The 23,104-nt window shown below is 34.2% G+C and overlaps 1 protein-coding gene across 1 annotated transcript in view; it reads right to left on the reverse strand.

The window, feature by feature from the left end:
- Window positions 1-9,028: 9,028 nt before the first annotated feature.
- Window positions 9,029-23,104, reverse strand: part of LOC143233788 (RNA 3'-terminal phosphate cyclase-like) — a 28,796-nt gene continuing 14,720 nt past the window's right edge. The window contains exons 7-11 of the mRNA XM_076470460.1: window positions 21,825-21,949; window positions 16,988-17,076; window positions 16,420-16,514; window positions 11,992-12,096; window positions 9,029-9,353 (exon numbers count right to left, since the gene is read on the reverse strand). Coding sequence (XP_076326575.1) covers window positions 9,267-9,353; window positions 11,992-12,096; window positions 16,420-16,514; window positions 16,988-17,076; window positions 21,825-21,949 — 501 coding nt within the window. The 3' untranslated portion in view covers window positions 9,029-9,266. The remainder of the gene's footprint in view (window positions 9,354-11,991; window positions 12,097-16,419; window positions 16,515-16,987; window positions 17,077-21,824; window positions 21,950-23,104) is intronic.

A 23,104-nucleotide genomic window follows, 5' to 3' on the forward strand; every position in this document is an offset into this window, starting at 1 on the left:
TTTATATACTAGTAACAAATACTATCCAGAACTGACATGTCATGCAGCCTGTCAACAGTTTATATACTAGTAACAAATACTATCCAGAACTGATATGTCATGCAGCCTGTCAATAGTTTATATACTAGTAACAAATACTATCCAGAACTGACATGTCATGCAGCCTGTCAACAGTTTATATACTAGTAACAAATACTATCCAGAACTGACATGTCATGCAGCTTGTCAACAGTTTATATACTAGTAACAAATACTATCCAGAACTGACATGTCATGCAGCTTCTCAACAGTTTATATACTAGTAACAAATACTATCCAGAACTGACATGTCATGCAGCCTGTCAACAGTTTATATACTAGTAACAAATACTATCCAGAACTGACATGTCATGCAGCTTGTCAACAGTTTATATACTAGTGGTGGGTTTTATCACTAAGACACTCACCTCACATGTGGTCTAGAGAAATTATAGCCAGTGGTCATCAACATTCAAGCATAACAAAATGTAGTCTATTTTCAATGAAAACAGTTCACTTGTATAAAAGTAAATAAGATGTTTTGTGAAAGAACTGTACATGATGGGGAAAAATGGAAACGATTTTTAGATTTATCGTAGAGGAATTACTGTAGAACATGTAAAGATTTCCAGACAATAGAACCATTGCAGGTGTGTGTTATCCATCTCTATGTTTATATAAAGCAGAGTTGTCTGTCTTTCTGCTCAGCGTGTATATGTACATAATTCATTCTAAGAACCTTTCCTATAATACTGAAGTACTAAGTCAGACAAGTAAACATTTTAAAAGGTTGTTAGTATATCAACACATATAGTGTGTTTGATTGGACCTCTGGTATAATATAATACAGGTGTACTGCATATTTAAATGTCAGTTATCATCAGTTATTACAAAAACAACTTTTCTAGTCATCCTAACAAAACGTCTGTACATTAAATGTGTCATCACTGCTATACCTAGCAGTATCAGGGTGTTTTAAATCCTGTATTCCAGTATTGAAATACCACATGAAAAACATATATACATTTATGTTTTGTACAATATCATTTAATGCGGAATCTTTAATGTTACAATGTTATTGTTTTCTTTAATAATTGTTGTTTATGATAAAATATTGAATTATACAATTAATAGGTAATGTAGCTAAAACTGCATATGGAATTTGTTATATAAACCAAAACCAGTGATATAGGTGTAGGTTTTCTATAAGAATTCACTTGTTGTGATGTTACATTTAAGGATGCTCAACCTCTGCTGTCAGTTGAGGCTAGTAATGCAGAAATGGTTATGGTGTTTATTTTGAGGTTAAGTCATCTAGTCTGTTTTCTTGGAAGTTTTGCGTGCACATAAACTGTCATAGAAAATAACAGGTCAAGGGTTTATGATCTATACCAAAGGTGTCTCAGGTCTTTAATAAAACAGTTCTTTGAAGAGTCTCGTATCCTAATCAACATTTTGTAGTTACCACACATTGAAATACCTCTGTAATCACATATCGTATTGGACATGATGAGGTCAGATGATACCCGACCGTTTATTGTGTGCAATTAAGCTACATCCAAGTGTATTCATGTATTGTTTACACTGTACGTCATCCCTCCCATCAGAGAGTGTATTCATGTATTGTTTACACTGTACGTCATCCCTCCCATCAGAACATGTAGTCATGTATTGTTTACACTGTACGTCATCCCTCCCATCAGAACATGTAGTCATGTATTGTTTACACTGTATGTCATCCCTCCCATCAGAACGTGTAGTCATGTATTGTTTACACTGTATGTCATCCCTCCCATCAGAACGTGTAGTCATGTATTGTTTACATTGTACGTTATCTCTCCCATCAGAACGTGTAGTCATGTATTGTTTACATTGTACGTTATCTCTCCCATCAGAACGTGTAGTCATGTATTGCTTACATTGTACGTTATCCCTCCCATCAGAACGTGTAGTCATGTATTGCTTACATTGTACGTTATCCCTCCCATCAGAACGTGTAGTCATGTATTGCTTACATTGTACGTTATCCCTCCCATCAGAACGTGTAGTCATGTATTGTTTACACTGTACTTGAATGTCATACCTCCCATCAGAACGTGCCCACCAGTATATAGCTTACACAATTCCCCAAGGGGTCGTTGTTGTTGTGTAGTAGTAGTAGTAGTGTGGTATATAGAAATTACTCTATGCTTCAATTACCTCTGGAAAGATCTGTTCAACTGGTCCTGTTATACACCTACCCATCACAAAACTGCTCAGAGGTGACTGCATTGGCAGATTTCAGAAATGTTTCCTGTAAGGAGAAACACACAGGTTGAATTGAGATGGAATGCTGCACTATATACTTGTTACTCTACTGTTCTCGTGGTTCAATGGAGACGGTATGCTGCACCATATACTTGTTGCTCTACTATTCTCGTGGTTCAATGGAGATGGTATGCTGCACCATATACTTGTTGCTCTACTGTTCTCGTGGTTCAATGGAGACGGTATGCTTTTCCACATGTACTTGTTGCTCTACTATTCTCGTGGTTCAATGGAGATGGTATGCTGCACCATATACTTGTTGCTCTACTGTTCTCGTGGTTCAATGGAGACGGTATGCTTTTCCACATGTACTTGTTGCTCTACTGTTCTCGTGGTTCAATGGAGAAGGTATGCTGCACCATATACTTGTTGCTCTACTGTTCTCGTAGTTTAATGGAGACGGTATGATGCACCATACACTTGTTGCTCTACTGTTCTCGTGGTTCAATGGAGAAGGAATGCTGCACCATATACTTGTTACTCTACTGTTCTCGTGGTTCAATGGAGATGGTATGCTGCACCATATACTTGTTGCTCTACTGTTCTCGTGGTTCAATGGAGAAGGAATGCTGCACCATATACTTGTTACTCTACTGTTCTCGTGGTTCAATGGAGATGGTATGCTGCACCATATACTTGTTGCTCTACTGTTCTCGTGGTTCAATGGAGATGGTATGCTGCACCATATACTTGTTGCTCTACTGTTCTCGTGGTTCAATGGAGATGGTATGCTGCACCATATACTTGTTGCTCTACTGTTCTCGTGGTTCAATGGAGATGGTATGCTGCACCATATACTTGTTGCTCTACTGTTCTCGTGGTTCAATGGAGATGGTATGATGCACCATATACTTGTTGCTCTACTGTTCTCGTGGTTCAATGGAGATGGTATGATGCACCATATACTTGTTGCTCTACTGTTCTCGTGGTTCAATGGAGACGGTATGATGCACCACCTGTTGCTCTACTGTTCTCGTGGTTCAATGGAGACAGTATGATGCACCATATACTTGTTGCTCTACTGTTCTCGTGGTTCAATGGAGACAGTATGATGCACCATAAACTTGTTGCTCTACTGTTCTCGTGGTTCAATGGAGACAGTATGATGCACCATATACTTGTTGCTCTACTGTTCTCGTGGTTCAATGGAGACAGTATGATGCACCATATACTTGTTGCTCTACTGTTCTCGTGGTTCAATGGAGACAGTATGATGCACCATATACTTGTTGCTCTACTGTTCTCGTGGTTCAATGGAGACGGTATGATGCACCATATACTTGTTGCTCTACTGTTCTCGTGGTTCAATGGAAACGGTATGATGCACCATATACTTGTTGCTCTACTTTTCTTGTGGTTCAATGGAGACGGTATGATGCACCATATACTTGTTACTCTACAGTTCTCGTGGTTTAATGGAGATGGTATGCTGCACCATATACTTATTACTCTACTGTTCTCATGGTTTAATGGAGATGGTATGCTGCACCATATACTTGTTGCTCTACTGTTCTCATGGTTTAATGGAGATGGTATGCTGCACCATATACTTGTTGCTCTACTGTTCTCGTGGTTCAATGGAGACAGTATGATGCACCATATACTTGTTGCTCTACTGTTCTCGTGGTTCAATGGAGACGGTATGATGCACCATATACTTGTTGCTCTACTTTTCTTGTGGTTCAATGGAAACGGTATGATGCACCATATACTTGTTGCTCTACTTTTCTTGTGGTTCAATGGAGACGGTATGCTGCACCATATACTTATTACTCTACTGTTCTCATGGTTTAATGGAGATGGTATGCTGCACCATATACTTGTTGCTCTACTGTTCTCATGGTTTAATGGAGATGGTATGCTGCACCATATACTTATTGCTCTACTGTTCTCGTGGTTCAGTGATTTCTATATTAATAAAAATTTCACACCTCAAAAACTTCCTGCAGAAAACACCTTGAATCTACCTACATCTTGCCACTTGTTAGCTTCATTCAAATGTAAAACATTCCTGTAATCTATTGTGAACTTGTAAGATTGTGGGAAAAAAAACTTTTCTTGGAAGCACTGAAATAATTAATAGTTTATTGTTAACAAGAAGGAAGCATATGTTTATTGTAAGAACTGTGAATTTTGGTAACATAAATATTAAAATCAGAGTAGCATCACTTCAAGCAATTCTAAACTTTGGATTTCTATAGGGTAATCTTCATAACATGTCACTATGTGTATGTAAGTGTTCACGTAGCTCTCATGCTTGTTTCTTGTAGATTTCTATAGGGTAATCTTCATAACATGTCACTATGTGTATGTAAGTGTTCACGTAGCTCTCATGCTTGTTTCTTGTAGATTTCTAGAGGGTAATCTACATAACATGTCACTATGTGTATGTAAGTGTTCATGTAGCTCTCATGCTTGTTTCTTGTAGATTTCTAGAGGGTAATCTACATAACATGTCACTATGTGTATGTAAGTGTTCACGTAGCTCTCATGCTTGTTTCTTGTAGATTTCTAGAGGGTAATCTTCATAACATGTCACTATGTGTATGTAAGTGTTCACGTAGCTCTCATGCTTGTTTCTTGTAGATTTCTAGAGGGTAATCTTCATAACATGTCACTGTGTATGTAAGTGTTCACGTAGCTCTCATGCTTGTTTCTTGTAGATTTCTAGAGGGTAATCTTCATAACATGTCACTGTGTATGTAAGTGTTCACGTAGCTCTCATGCTTGTTTCTTGTAGATTTCTAGAGTGTAATCTTCATAACATGTCACTGTGTATGTAAGTGTTCACGTAGCTCTCATGCTTGTTTCTTGTAGATTTCTAGAGGGTAATCTTCATAACATGTCACTATGTGTATGAAAGTGTTCACGTAGCTCTCATGCTTGTTTCTTGTAGATTTCTAGACGGTAATCTTCATAACATGTCACTATGTGTATGTAAGTGTTCATGTAGCTCTCATGCTTGTTTCTTGTAGACTTCTAGAGGGTAATCTACATAACATGTCACTATGTGTATGTAAGTGTTCACGTAGCTCTCATGCTTGTTTCTTGTAGATTTCTAGAGGGTAATCTTCATAACATGTCACTATGTGTATGTAAGTGTTCACGTAGCTCTCATGCTTGTTTCTTGTAGATTTCTAGAGGGTAATCTTCATAACATGTCACTATGTGTATGTAAGTGTTCATGTAGCTCTCATGCTTGTTTCTTGTAGATTTCTAGAGGGTAATCTTCATAACATGTCACTATGTGTATGTAAGTGTTCACGTAGCTCTCATGCTTGTTTCTTGTATATTTCTAGAGGGTAATCTTCATAACATGTCACTATGTGTATGTAAGTGTTCACGTAGTTCTCATGCTTGTTTCTTGTAGATTTCTAGAGGGTAATCTTCATAACATGTCACTATGTGTATGTAAGTGTTCACGTAGCTCTCATGCTTGTTTCTTGTAGATTTCTAGAGGGTAATCTTCATAACATGTCACTATGTGTATGCAAGTGTTCACGTAGCTCTCATGCTTGTTTCTTGTAGATTTCTAGAGGGTAATCTACATAACATGTCACTATGTGTATGTAAGTGTTCATGTAGCTCTCATGCTTGTTTCTTGTAGATTTCTAGAGGGTAATCTACATAACATGTCACTATGTGTATGTAAGTGTTCACGTAGCTCTCATGCTTGTTTCTTGTAGATTTCTAGAGGGTAATCTTCATAACATGTCACTATGTGTATGTAAGTGTTCACGTAGCTCTCATGCTTGTTTCTTGTAGATTTCTAGAGGGTAATCTTCATAACATGTCACTGTGTATGTAAGTGTTCACGTAGCTCTCATGCTTGTTTCTTGTAGATTTCTAGAGGGTAATCTTCATAACATGTCACTATGTGTATGTAAGTGTTCACGTAGCTCTCATGCTTGTTTCTTGTAGATTTCTAGAGGGTAATCTTCATAACATGTCACTATGTGTATGTAAGTGTTCACTTAGCTCTCATGCTTGTTTCTTGTAGATTTCTAGATCTGTAATCTTCATAACATGTCACTATGTGTATGTAAGTGTTCATGTAGCTCTCATGCTTGTTTCTTGTAGACTTCTAGAGGGTAATCTACATAACATGTCACTATGTGTATGTAAGTGTTCACGTAGCTCTCATGCTTGTTTCTTGTAGATTTCTAGAGGGTAATCTTCATAACATGTCACTCATGTGTATGTAAGTGTTCACGTAGTTCTCATGCTTGTTTCTTGTAGATTTCTAGAGGGTAATCTTCATAACATGTCACTATGTGTATGTAAGTGTTCATGTAGCTCTCATGCTTGTTTCTTGTAGATTTCTAGAGGGTAATCTTCATAACATGTCACTATGTGTATGTAAGTGTTCACGTAGCTCTCATGCTTGTTTCTTGTAGATTTCTAGAGGGTAATCTTCATAACATGTCACTATGTGTATGTAAGTGTTCACGTAGCTCTCATGCTTGTTTCTTGTAGATTTCTATAGGGTAATCTACATAACATGTCACTATGTGTATGTAAGTGTTCACGTAGCTCTCATGCTTGTTTCTTGTAGATTTCTAGAGGGTAATCTACATAACATGTCACTATGTGTATGTAAGTGTTCACGTAGCTCTCATGCTTGTTTCTTGTAGATTTCTATATTCTACTCTAACACTTCTAATAAGTTATGTTAAAAAGTCCTAACTGATTAACCGTTACAGTTGTCTTATTTTTATCATGAATTTGTTTTATCACTCTTTCCTTTGTTAAAAACTGTTACCATGACTAGTTCTCTAAATTAATATATCCAAAATACCACAACCTTTAATATCAATACCACATTCCAGTTGTGTTTGTGTGATGGATTATTCACTGTAAACACACCACAGCCTGTAACACCAAGGACACCACTCCACACGTTACAACCCCATAAAGCATAGTTTGATGTCCTATCCTTTGAGTTAGTGTAGTAAAGATATTTGAACTTTGTGATACTACTCATTAATACAGAAAGAAAGTGTGACAAAAATTCATAATCTAATTTCTTTTTATATATTAGCATAAAGTTTATTATTACATATAATAGAGGCACTAAAATGTATGTTGAAGCATGATATGTCTCAAGATATTACCAGGCTGAATATGCCATTAACACCCAGTTAAAGAAATAATGAATCCTAATCTCTATGAATAGAAATGTACAGTTTACAAGCTACACTAACTGTTAATTTGACTTTTAGTTTCACTCCCAAGTACATAAGTGACTGTGATCAGAAGTTAATATTCTTACTATAACAAATAAGTGTTTAAGTACACAAGTGACTGATCAGAAGTTAATATTGTTACCATAACAAATCAATGTTTAGGTACACAAGTGTCTGTGATCAGAAGTTAATATTGTTACCATAACAAATCAATGTTTAGGTACACAAGTGTCTGTGATCAGAAGTTAATATTGTTACAATAACAAATCAATGTTTAGGTACACAAGTGACTGTGATCAGAAGTTAATATTGTTACAATAACAAATCAATGTTCAGGTACACAAGTGATTGATCAGAAGTTAATATTGTTACAATAACAAATCAATGTTTAGGTACACAAGTGACTGATCAGAAGTTAATATTGTTGCAATAACAAATCAATGTTTAGGTACACAAGTGACTGTGATCAGAAGTTAATATTGTTGCAATAACAAATCAATGTTTAGGTACACAAGTGACTGTGATCAGAAGTTAATATTGTTGCAATAACAAATCAATGTTTAGGTACACAAGTGACTGTGATCAGAAGTTAATATTGTTGCAATAACAAATCAATGTTTAGGTACACAAGTGACTGTGATCAGAAGTTAATATTGTTGCAATAACAGATCAATGTTTAGGTACACAAGTGACTGTGATCAGAGGTTAATATTGTTGCAATAACAAATCAATGTTTAGGTACACAAGTGTCTGTGATCAGAAGTTAATATTGTTGCAATAACAAATCAATGTTTAGGTACACAAGTGACTGTGATCAGAAGTTAATATTGTTGCAATAACAGATCAATGTTTAGGTACACAAGTGACTGTGATCAGAGGTTAATATTGTTGCAATAACAAATCAATGTTTAGGTACACAAGTGACTGTGATCAGAAGTTAATATTGTTGCAATAACAAATCAATGTTTAGGTACACAAGTGTCTGTGATCAGAAGTTAATATTGTTACCATAACAAATCAATGTTTAGGTACACAGGTTACTGTGATCAGAAGTAAATATTCTTACCATAACAAATCAATCTTTAGGTACACAGGTTACTGTGATCAGAAGTTAATATTGTTACCATAACAAATCAATGTTTAGGTACACAGGTTACTGTGATCAGAAGTTAATATTGTTACCATAACAAATCAATGTTTAAGTACACAAGTGTGATCAGAAGTTAATATTGTTACCATAACAAATCAGTGTTTAGGTACACAGGTTACTGTGATCAGAAGTTAATATTGTTACCATAACAAATCAATGTTTAGGTACACAAGTGTCTGTGATCAGAAGTTAATATTGTTACCATAACAAATCAATGTTTAGGTACACAGGTTACTGTGATCAGAAGTTAATATTGTTACAATAACAAATCAATGTTTAAGATTTCTATTAAAAAAACAAACTATATTTCACCTTCAAACAGTTCCAGACAAAATACGCTTACATTATAACAAAAAATACTGAAAAGTTTTCTTATTAAATTAAGCCTTCAAACAATGTTTTATTTCCATAAATATCTCTTACATTTACAAAACAAAGTTCATGAGAATAACCTGTAGAATCATGTACTTCTTCCTCCTTGGAAGTTTTTATTTTTCACAAAACATTGAAAAGGGAGGATAGGGGAACCAACCTGGCATGAAAACAGTTTATTGTAATTTTTTGGTTTTTATTAGAAGATAAAAGAAATAACATTCAATATCTTGTCACTCACTGCTTTGTTGTAGACCAACACCTTGACATTCAATGATACAGGACTTGTGGTCTTCATCTTTGACTACATTGAACTTGGCCTTGTAAGAATGAAGAGAGAATATTTTACACAATACATAAAATTACATGTGACTTGCACTTTTAAGATAGTACTTATAATGAAGAAACTTAACTTTATGTTAATTTTAATTTATTGTTACGGAATCAAATCATAACCTACAACAAAAAATAAAAACAAATTAGGCCTAAGCAGTAGGTTAGGTATATTCTATTTTAAAACCACTTTTATTAACATCATTGATGCTGAATATATTTAAGTTCATTGCCATTAAATCTTTGATGTTTTCAAACATTATTTTGCATTAAAAACTGAGTACATGAGTTGAAGAATAGCCTTAGTTTACTAACTGACCAAAACAAGACAGATGTTGGGATTATGGCCAAAAATAATGTTAACAGCAAAAGTGTCCAACTGATGATACAATGCTTTCTAATCCTTATAAGCAAAAACAATATATTTAATTACCAATAATTATTAGCTCCAATCTATGTAAGTAGCTTTGATAAGATATTCATAAATTAATACTATGAACTTGTATTCACAAATACTGTTACAACATTAGTCCATGAAATACCAATACTGAACTTTCAATAAAACATATACTCAGGCAGCTATGGTGGGAAGAGTCTTACACTTTAATGTCATTAACATGTAAGTATCGACATCTATTACAGTATGTATTAACTGCCTAACTACACATATAACAGGCCATAACTGTATGATAAGTGATATCTCTTACAGTTCGTTGTATGTATTAACTCTATAAGGATAGACAGCCATGTTTTACAGAACCTTGTAGTAACCACTATGTATCATGGTGGCATCGATACTATAATTATAGAAGCACTTATCGTATCTTCGTGAAATTTGGAAAACTCACTTTCAGTAAAGTGTAAAATATTTTGGAGACCAAAAATCACAATTTTTAATTAAATATTTTTCCTGAAACTTTATTTAAATATATGGTGTCAGTGATGACTGGTCAAAGTGGAAAGTAAATTTAAGATTAAGAATATTTTGTTTGCATAATTTCAAAAATCTCTTAAATAAATATTAACTTTTTGTTTCAGAAAAACTTTGTATTTTATCCCTCATGACCACCCAAAAAAATATAAATTACCCTCTTTTTCCTTTCTATAATGTCTTCAGATGTAACATGAAACAATACTTGTTTATTTTAAACAGATCATACATCACAACAGTATACATCTGTTTATATTTAACTGCTTTATTGCCCTTTGTAACATTTCTAAACTGATATTTCTACCATAAAATTTGAAATTACTTGTTAAACTTGCACCTATGTTGCCCGACCAAGTTGTTACACAAGACAGGGTTTACTTAAAACATGCATGTGAGGCATACCTTGTGAAACTATTTTAACATTATTATTTACCTTACTTAACATAAAAAGTTTCTGGTCTTTACATTTTAGTTTATAATAATAATTAAATAATGTCCATGTAAAACAACAAATAAAGTACTCACCTGGCCAATTTTATTTTTGCTGTCAGGTGTCAGTAACACTCAACTTTTTTTTATACTAATGTTACTACTGCAATAAATATTTTATTAAATTAAACAATAGTACAAAGAACATTGACTAATAACATGGAAAGAAGAGACAACTTCCACAACATTCACTGTTTCTGGCTTCTAATTATGCAACAAGAGTGTCACACATGTCCTGAAACAACTCATTAATTTTTAAGATGGGAATAAAGGTCACACTCCAAGTGAAACTGTTGGGTCTGTTCAGAAAGCAATGACATACTATAGGTCATTTGATAAATTAAAACTTTGGCTGTCTGTTGCTTATAGTTAATACATATTTAAACATAGGAGAGAATTATTAACACATCCTGAGAGGGACGATGTAACAGTAAGGGTCTGATTTTCTGTGATAGCTCTGTAACCAAACTAAATTGAAAGACGTATTATAAATTATGGTTTTCCTGAGCAAATACTATTTTACATATATAGATACATACATATAGATATATCCAGTGAGTAACCTACACTTAATTTTGTAATTTGTAAAGGTTAAAATATTGTTTGTTTTGAATTTTGTGCAAAACTACTCGAAGGCTATTTGTGCTAGCCGTCCCTAATTTAGTAGTGTAAGACTAAAGGGAAGGCAACTAGTCATCACCACCCAATGACAACTCTTGGGCTACCCTTTTACCAAAAAATAGTGGGATTGATCGTACATTATAATGCCCCATGGCTGAAAATGCAAGCATGTTTGGGGTGACAGGGATTTGAACCCAATACCCTTGGATTATGAGTTTAGAGCCTCGACAACCTGGAACAACATAGCCAGGTGGTCATGTTAGAGATTCTTTTAAATAGCGTGTAGAACTAAGAATTTATATGCAATTAAAATATTTATTATTATTATCTAAGGTTTTCTGTTCTAATTGGCACAACATAAAGTAGTTTAATAAATTTTGGATACAAAACACTAAACCTTTGTGTCACATGCAGTAAACGATGCCCTGACCATAACTGTACAAGTACTGATGTTTCTTACAATCAACTAACTGTACATATTAACTATCAACTAATCTACAAACACCAATATCTACAGTACATCACTATCTCCTACTTTTGTCATTAACTAGTGATTTGATAACTCTCACTGAACAACAACTTACTTCTGTTAACAACTGGACCACGTGGATTGCAGTTTCAGTATGTAAAGTTACTGGACCAGTTTTGATCCTGGATTTACCCTTTGCCAAAGCCATGAAGATTATAAGCTGAAACATAACACAAAATCCATAAAGAATGTGATCTGAAACACTAAATAACACTTAAAGCCATGAAGATTATAAGCTGAAACATAACACAAAATCCATAAAGAATGTGATCTGAAGCACTAAATAACACTTAAAGCCATGAAGATTATAAGCTGAAACATAACACAAAATCCATAAAGAATGATCTGAAACACTTAAATCCATGAAGATTATAACTTGGTAACAACAGGGGTATAACTTGGTAACACTGTGGTGTTTCATATACAAGATCTTTTCTCATCTCTTACAAGGGTTCCAGAACATTCAACCAATTAGAAAAACATACTACAGATATCAAGAGGCTGGAACATCTTACTTGCTTGCTGAGATATCACTAAATTTGTCAAACCTACATTCCCATATCCTTCATATTTAAGTTTGTATGAGACCACAAAACTACATAATAAGTTATTCATTATTCTTAATGAACTTTCTAAATCTGACATAAAATTGATGCTTGAACTCTAATAAAGACTTTTTTTAACAATATCCTTTATGTTGCTATGGGTTCCCCACTAGGTCCTAGCTAGCTTACCAATGTTTTTCTCTATCACCACTGACAGAACTGTATTGTGAACGATCCTATAAGCTTTAAGCCTGTTCCCTACAGATGGTATGTTGATAATACTGGCCTTGTTTCCTACCATTGTGGTCATATCCTTTACTGTTACTCTAACAGCCAACTCTTGAAATTGGATGTTCTTGTCAACCATGAAGTTACTGATTTTTCAACTTCTATCTTTTGTAAAACACATTTACTGGTCCACTGCACTCAGTTTAAAACACATTTACTGGTCCACTGCACTCAGTTTAAAACACATTTACTGGTCCACTGCACTCAGTTTAAAACACATTTACTGGTCCACTGCACTCAGTTTAAAACACATTTACTGGTCCACTGCACTCAGTTTAAAACACATTTACTGGTCCACTGCACTCAGTTTAAAACACATTTACTGGTCCACTGCACTCAGTTTAAAACACATTTACTGGTCCACTGCACTCAGTTTAAAACACATTTACTGGTCCACTGCACTCAGTTTAAAACACATTTACTGGTCCACTGCACTCAGTTTAAAACACATTTACTGGTCCACTGCACTCAGTTTAAAACACATTTACTGGTCCACTGCACTCAGTTTAAAACACATTTACTGGTCCACTGCACTCAGTTTAAAACACATTTACTGGTCCACTTCACTCAGTTTAAAACACATTTACTGGTCCACTTCACTCAGTTTAAAACACATTTACTGGTCCACTTCACTCAGTTTAAAACACATTTACTGGTCCACTGCACTCAGTTTAAAACACATTTACTGGTCCACTGCACTCAGTTTAAAACACATTTACTGGTCCACTTCACTCAGTTTAAAACACATTTACTGGTCACTTCACTCAGTTTAAAACACATTTACTGGTCACTTCACTCAGTTTAAAACACATTTACTGGTCACTTCACTCAGTTTAAAACACATTTACTGGTCCACTTCACTCAGTTTAAAACACATTTACTGGTCCACTTCACTCAGTTTAAAACACATTTACTGGTCACTTCACTCAGTTTAACAGTTTTATATCCTTCCATTTCAAACAGTCTTATTCTCTACCTACTAAATAAAGCTTACAAACTGACCTCTTCATATCTAGCCCTTCACAAGGGAAATACTTTCACAGATAACACTATCTTTCAAAACAGCTACCCTAAGCATTTCTTATAGAAAATAACTTCCACATTCTTAACTAACGTATTTATCATATCACCCAAGATACCCAAACTTCCTTTATACACCAGATGACCATATATTAGAAGACAGAGTTCCCTTTTCTCACAACAGTTGAAAAAGTTGTGTAACTGCTACTAACCCCAAACTGACTTGAGTTATTATTAAACCCAAGTTTAGACTAAAATGTCTTTTGCCGATTGCTCATTGTTCAAACATTATAAGGACTCCTATATTGGTGAAACCAAACGACATCTTAAAATACAAGCATGTGAAGACGCTGAAAGAAAGGTTACAATAAAATACAAGCATACCTATAAAAACTGAAAGAAAGGTTACAATAAAATACAAGCATGTGAAGACACGCATACCTATGAAAACTGAAAGAAAGGTTACAATAAAATACAAGCATGTGAAGACACGCATACCTATGAAAACTGAAAGAAAGGTAACAAACTTTCCAACTCCACCATCCATCAGTACAATACAGAAACAGGACCATTTGATCTCTCTTGAACTTTAAAGTTATTTCAACAGCAAAGCATGATACTGAACTTCTTATAAAATAAACATTATTTATACATAAATATTACACAACTTTCACTTCATTTAGCCCTATTTTAACTTTTAATTTTTGAGCCAAATTTTTTATTTTGTCGTGTTATAATTGGTATATTCAAACTGTTAACTTATGTATATCATATTTCTGTTGTAATTACAAATATTGTTTGTTTGTTCTGTGTATCTAGATTACAGATGATGTTATAATTGGTATATTCAAACTGTTAACTTATGTATATCATATTTCTGTTGTAATTACAAATATTGTTTGTTTGTTCTTTATATCTAGATTACAGCTGATGGAATTTTGATGATTTCAAAACATTTAATAAATGTTTACTATTATCACGTTTTTGTCGTGCTGTGTTATTAAGTTACATTTTCTGAAACATTAGATTCCTGAACAAAATCAGTTTTAAACTGTTCCAAACCTCAGACTGTCAAGGATGATTCCACAACAAATATTGAAAATAAACAGACAGCATATAACATTTTAAGAAAACAAAACGTAACACTCAGTTAAGAGGTGATAACAAAACTTAACACTCAGTTAAGAGGTTATGCAAATGAAACATGAAAGCTGAGTGAAAAGTTTTTTTTCATTCATAACTCAGTAGACACGCTTCACTCGGAATAACCCAGGAGACACGCTTCACTCGGAATAACCCAGGAGACACGCTTCACTCGGAATAACCCAGGAGACACGCTTCACTCAGAATAACCCAGGAGACACGCTTCACTCGGAATAACCCAGGACCCAGGAATAACCCAGGAGACGCTTCACCGGAATAACCCAGGAGACACGCTTCACCGGAATAACCCAGGAGACACGCTTCACTCGGAATAACCCAGGAGACACGCTTCACTCGGAATAACCCAGGAGACACGCTTCACTCGGAATAACCCAGGAGACACGCTTCACTCACTCGGAATAACCCAGGAGACACGCTTCACTCGGAATAACCCAGGAGACACGCTTCACTCAGGAATAACCCAGGAGACACGCTTCACCGGAATAACTCAGGAGACACGCTTCACACTCAGGAATAACTCAGGAGACACGCTTCACCGGAATAACTCAGGAGACACGCTTCACCGGAATAACTCAGAGAGACACGAATAACTTCACTCGGAATAACTCAGGAGACACGCTTCACCGGAATAACTCAGAGACACGCTTCACTCGGAATAACTCAGTAGACACGCTTCACTCAGAATAACTCAGTAGACACGCTTCACTCAGAATAACTCAGTAGACACGCTTCACTCAGAATAACTCAGTAGACACGCTTCACTCAGAATAACTCAGTAGACACGCTTCACTCAGAATAACTCAGTAGACACGCTTCACTCAGAATAACTCAGTAGACACGCTTCACTCAGAATAACTCAGTAGACACGCTTCACTCAGAATAACTCAGTAGACACGCTTCACTCAGAATAACTCAGTAGACACGCTTCACTCAGAATAACTCAGTAGACATGCTTCACTCAGAATAACTCAGTAGACACGCTTCACTCAGAATAACTCAGTAGACACGCTTCACTCAGAATAACTCAGTAGACACGCTTCACTCAGAATAACTCAGTAGACACGCTTCACTCAGAATAACTCAGTAGAGCTTTTGTTCATTCACAAATAAATCTTCAATAAAAAATGTACCTTGTTATAAAAGCTGATTCTTCTTTACAAGATATTGTAATGTTTACTAAACATTTTATGAAGATACACTTAACATATTGTGTTGCAGTGTTTATGTGCAGAGTAAACTGTATAACACTTAACACATTGTGTTGCAGTGTTTATGTGGAGAGTAAACTGTATAACATTTAACACATTGTGTTGCAGTGTTTATGTGGAGAGTAAACTGTATACCTTAACCTTCTACTCATGAATAGCTGTAGATTTGTTAGATGATTCTTTAAAAAGTAACCAATTAACACACATACAAAATGTGAACTTTGTGGTTATCACACACTTAACTGTTAAGTGTCGTACCTGGTCCTGGAGGTGGTGATCTACACAGCCTCCACTGGTGATATCATCAAGTAGTTCCTTAGCTGCTGCCTCTCCTACTTTCTCTGCACTTTCTCCTAAACAGATTTATAAACAAACAATGACTTATAGTTATATACTATCACTATAATTCACGAGAAAATATATTCAAACAACAGCATGCACATGAATTTAGTAAAGTCTCCCAAAGAGAGTTGAATACATTACATAAAAAGGATTATGGACCCTCACCACATCATTGTAATCCAAGTAACCATAACCAGTCAAGCTATATCTGAAAACCTCCCATACTGACACTAGTCTTGAAGTAAGAGCTCTATTGAAAGACTTTTTAGTACAGCTGCTGTGTCCAAAGCATATTACTCTTACCACTCATGGACCATTTAGTGTTTAAATATGAAGATTTTTAGTTTCACAGTCTGATCAAGCAAAAATCCATAGACAGCTTAGCTTATATGTCTTTATTTGGAACAGCAGAAATACTTGCATCATTCTCCATCTTCCTGATATGTGCGGCAGTTGAAAAAAAAAGACCGACTGGAAGCCTTACTTTTAGGAACCCATACTCTGTTGCTCTCATTTCCAGACTGGGATCCTTCTTGACTATGTTCATGCTTAGGCCACATTGATAGTTTCAACCTTTATGTGCATTAGAAAACATTTTTCATACTAGGATGGGGTACGATTTGTTGTAGGTCTCTTACACAACGGCACTAGTATCCCAAGTTGATCCATATTTCTTTGTTTTCCAATGCCATTAACTACAATAGATACGATAATCTGAACACATTTTTATATATGACTGTGAGAACATTTTGCCTCAGGATCAGTTGTTACACACTTCCCAAAAGTGGTAAATAGTTGTTAATGTTGCACTTTCTTTGAAATACTAAACAACAACAACAAAGTATAGTTTTCATATTTTCTGTTCTATCATGACTCAGTATCAGCTGTGATTTTCACAATTTGCTGACTAATGTATCCAAAGTCATTTTAACATTATGTGCAGAATCCATTGAAGGTAGTCTATATCTAACAACTGTTATTATTTAATTAAGTTTAGATGTTCACTTTCTCACAAGGGTGGAATTGTAATAGTTTTCTGATTCTGAAACTAAATTTACTAAAAATGTTTAACCAAACATTATATCAACACAACACTAACTCAAGGTTTATTTTTCATGTTAATATGACTATTCAATTTTCTTCAAATTACTTGTTGAAAAATACTGACAACATATCTCAAAATAGCAAATCAACCCACGAGGATCACAAAACAAACAGTTTTTAAAAGGAAACTTGTGAATGGACATTCAAGGAAAGCAGCGACATCTACCACTGTCTTCTGAAATAATATCTATACACATCTTGACACACAATAAAAAATCAGATATGTTCCTTGTAAATTGTCTTCACAAACATGACTTGGGTCTTGACCAATAAACAAAATGTAAACAGCTCACTAATGAAATCACTTTTCAACAACTGTCTTGCATCCTGACAAATAAATAGAACATAAGCTACTTACAAATCAAAATCATTTTCTGTAATGTATGAAAAGGAATTTCACACAACAACTTTTAGTAATTTTCAGTACAAATTACCATGTGTCCAATATGTTGCAAGTCTCACACAACAACTTTTAGTAATCTTCAGTACAAATTACCATGTGTCCAATATGTTGCAAGTCTCACACAACAACTTTTAGTAATCTTCAGTACAAATTACCATGTGTCCAATATGTTGCAAGTCTCACACAACAACTTTTAGAAATCTTCAGTACAAATTACCATGTGTCCAATATGTTGCAAGTCTCACACAACAACTTTTAGTAATCTTCAGTACAAATTACCATGTGTCCAATATGTTGTAAGTCTCACACAACAACTTTTAGTAATCTTCAGTACAAATTACCATGTGTCCAATATGTTGTAAGTCTCACACAACAACTTTTAGTAGTTTTCAGTACAAATTACCATGTGTCCAATATGTTGTAAGTCTCACACAACAACTTTTAGTAATTTTCAGTACAAATTACCATGTGTCCAATATGTTGTAAGTCTCACACAACAACTTTTAGTAATTTTCAGTACAAATTACCATGTGTCCAATATGTTGTAAGTCTCACACAACAACTTTTATTAATTTTCAGTACAAATTACCATGTGTCCAATATGTTGTAAGTCTCACACAACAACTTTTATTAATTTTCAGTACAAATTACCATGTGTCCAATATGTTGTAAGTCTCACACAACAACTTTTATTAATTTTCAGTACAAATTACCATGTGTCCAATATGTTGTAAGTCTCACACAACAACTTTTATTAATTTTCAGTACAAATTACCATGTGTCCAATATGTTGTAAGTCTCACACAACAACTTTTATTAATTTTCAGTACAAATTACCATGTGTCCAATATGTTGTAAGTCTCACACAACTTTTAGTAATTTTCAGTACAAATTACCATGTGTCCAATATGTTGTAAGTCTCACACAACAACTTTTAGTAATTTTCAGTACAAATTACCATGTGTCCAATATGTTGTAAGTCTCACACAACAACTTTTAGTAATTTTCAGTACAAATTACCATGTGTCCAATATGTTGTAAGTCTCACACAACAACTTTTAGTAATTTTCAGTACAAATTACCATGTGTCCAATATGTTGTAAGTCTCACACAACTTTTAGTAATTTTCAGTACAAATTACCATGTGTCCAATATGTTGTAAGTCTCACACAACTTTTAGTAATTTTCAGTACAAATTACCATGTGTCCAATATGTTGTAAGTCTCACACAACTTTTAGTAATTTTCAGTACAAATTACCATGTGTCCAATATGTTGTAAGTCTCACACAACTTTTAGTAATTTTCAGTACAAATTACCATGTGTCCAATATGTTGTAAGTCTCACACAACAACTTTTAGTAATTTTCAGTACAAATTACCATGTGTCCAATATGTTGCAAGTCTCACACAACAACTTTTAGTAATTTTCAGTACAAATTACCATGTGTCCAATATGTTGTAAGTCTCACACAACTTTTAGTAATTTTCAGTACAAATTACCATGTGTCCAATATGTTGCAAGTCTCACACAACAACTTTTAGTAATCTTCAGTACAAATTACCATGTGTCCAATATGTTGCAAGTCTCACACAACAACTTTTAGTAATCTTCAGTACAAATTACCATGTGTCCAATATGTTGCAAGTCTCACACAACAACTTTTAGTAATCTTCAGTACAAATTACCATGTGTCCAATATGTTGCAAGTCTCACACAACAACTTTTATTAATTTTCAGTACAAATTACCATGTGTCCAATATGTTGTAAGTCTCACACAACAACTTTTAGTAATCTTCAGTACAAATTACCATGTGTCCAATATGTTGCAAGTCTCACACAACAACTTTTATTAATTTTCAGTACAAATTACCATGTGTCCAATATGTTGTAAGTCTCACACAACAACTTTTAGTAATTTTCAGTACAAATTACCATGTGTCCAATATGTTGCAAGTCTCACACAACAACTTTTAGTAATTTTCAGTACAAATTACCATGTGTCCAATATGTTGTAAGTCTCACACAACAACTTTTAGTAATTTTCAGTACAAATTACCATGTGTCCAATATGTTGTAAGTCTCACACAACAACTTTTAGTAATTTTCAGTACAAATTACCATGTGTCCAATATGTTGTAAGTCTCACACAACTTTTAGTAATTTTCAGTACAAATTACCATGTGTCCAATATGTTGCAAGTCTCACACAACAACTTTTAGTAATCTTCAGTACAAATTACCATGTGTCCAATATGTTGCAAGTCTCACACAACAACTTTTAGTAATTTTCAGTACAAATTACCATGTGTCCAATATGTTGTAAGTCTCACACAACAACTTTTAGTAATTTTCAGTACAAATTACCATGTGTCCAATATGTTGTAAGTCTCACACAACAACTTTTAGTAATTTTCAGTACAAATTACCATGTGTCCAATATGTTGTAAGTCTCACACAACTTTTAGTAATTTTCAGTACAAATTACCATGTGTCCAATATGTTGCAAGTCTCACACAACAACTTTTAGTAATCTTCAGTACAAATTACCATGTGTCCAATATGTTGCAAGTCTCACACAACAACTTTTAGTAATCTTCAGTACAAATTACCATGTGTCCAATATGTTGCAAGTCTCACACAACAACTTTTAGTAATCTTCAGTACAAATTACCATGTGTCCAATATGTTGCAAGTCTCACACAACAACTTTTATTAATTTTCAGTACAAATTACCATGTGTCCAATATGTTGTAAGTCCTGAAATTTAAAATGTTATTGACAGACACGGCCTAGTGTAAATAATTTTACATCATTAAAATAAGTCCCTTACCTTTCCTTCCCGAGCCGACCCTCCTAACAGACAGCCCGTTGAGGTCTCGCCATTATTCTGAAATTCAGATGTCCATATATTTACAAAGAATTATTACAAGTGTATGTAAACAACTTCTATTAATACTTCTATTAAAATCTAACCATTACAAAACTAAAACTTACCATGCCCATTACATTATTAATATTTATGTAAACTTCACCACATATTCACTTCTATTTCCAAATATGGGGTTACTGTTTAACCAATGCACAACCTTTGGGTTACTGTTTAACTGATGTTCAACTACTGTCTTACTGTTTAACTGTACAACCATTGGGTTACTGTTTAACTGATGTTCAACTACTGTCTTACTGTTTAACTGTACAACCGTTGGGTTACTGTTTAACTGATGTTCAACTACTGTCTTACTGTTTAACCAATGCACAACCGTTGGGTTACTGTTTAACTGATGTTCAACTACCGTCTTACTGTTTAACTGTACAACTGGTGGGTTACTGTTTAACTGATGCAAACTTGAACAATGGACCACACATCCTGACAAGTAACCAACACAGCCAGATTGAAATAGCATATACATAACAATGAAAAAGACTTGTAATGAAATAAAAAATATGTTGGAATTACAAGGTTTTTATATAAGAGTAAGTGATACTTTATCCCTAATTAGGGTCCTGATGGTATAGTATAATCAGACTTTATTTAAAACTGATTATGTTACCTTTATTAGAGTCCTATCAATATAATGAAACTGTTAATTTTCAATATAAAACTAATAAATTAACCCTAATTAGGGTCCTGTCAGTACAGAGCAACTTATACAAATAATACTGTAATAAAAACAATAAACTCATTAGTCACAATACAAGTATATGTAAACAACAATATGTGAAATCTACAAATATTTTTAAAATTAAGTTTATTTCATAAACTATTGAATTGAGCTAATAATTAATCACTCTTTAACAGTGCTCACACTTACATGATCCCACTTCCATTTCCAACTGCTACCTCTGATGGTTCTTTTACCCTGTCAATCTTGAAAGGAACACCAGGATAAACTTGTCGGATAATGCGTGATGCACTATCAGCCATAGCATGAGCTACCTTACTTATAGAAAACAAACAAAGCATGAGCTACCTTACTTACAGAAAACAAACAAAGCAAGAGCTACCTTACTCACAGAAACAAACAAAGCATGAGCTACCTTACTCACAGAAACAAACATAGCATGAGCTACCTTACTCACAGAAACAAACATAGCATGAGCAACCTTACTTACAGAAAACAAACATAGCATGAGCAACCTTACTTACAGAAAACAAACATAGCATGAGCAACCTTACTTACAGAAAACAAACATAGCATGAGCAACCTTACTTACAGAAAACAAACATAGCATGAGCAACCTTACTTACAGAAAACAAACATAGCATGAGGTACCTTACTTACAGAAACAAACATAGCATGAGCAACCTTACTTACAGAAAACAAACATACTCAAACACAGGTACTTGGTAATAAGATTAATCAAGTATTCTAGTCATTCTACATAGAACTTGAATAAAACAGTCTGTCAGTTCAAGCCTACAGACTCAGAAGATGTGGAAACCTGATCGTAAGTGACCTGCATTTCTTAGATAATAATATATGAATGATGTCAAACACAACAACCATAAATAACCTTAAAAACAAAACAAAAATGACTCTAAGATTGATTATAAATCACTGCCTCATTTGACAGATAACTGTTTTTATGTCTGAAGGACATGTTACAATTACAAAGTGCTCAACTAGCAGTCTATGTGACAAAAGCCACAGAAATACTGGAAACTATAAGGCTTAAACATTGTTATAAAAATCAAGTTGGAAACTATAAGGCTTAAACATTGTTATAAAAATCAAGTTGGAAACTATAAGGCTTAAACATTGTTATAAAAATCAAGTTAACTGCAGATGTTTTTAACACATTCCTGTTAATCTGTCCATTTCAGTTGAAATGTTATTTTTATGCATCTGGATTTAGGCTGCTGTGTACAAATTACATGAAATGTATGAAGGAAAAAGAGAATTTACAGTTAAGTTAATTTTTATAAGTTTCACTATCACAAACTATTATTATTATTTTTGTTATTTGGAGTGTGTTGATCAATCATGCAGCACCTACTATTTAAAATACTATAACTACCACTGTTACTTGGAGCGAGCTGACCAATCTTGCAGCTCCTACTATTTAAAATACTATCACTACCTCTGTTACT

This window comes from Tachypleus tridentatus, chromosome 1 (genome assembly GCF_004210375.1).
Source record: "Tachypleus tridentatus isolate NWPU-2018 chromosome 1, ASM421037v1, whole genome shotgun sequence".
Classification (NCBI taxonomy): Eukaryota; Metazoa; Arthropoda; class Merostomata; order Xiphosura; family Limulidae; genus Tachypleus; species Tachypleus tridentatus.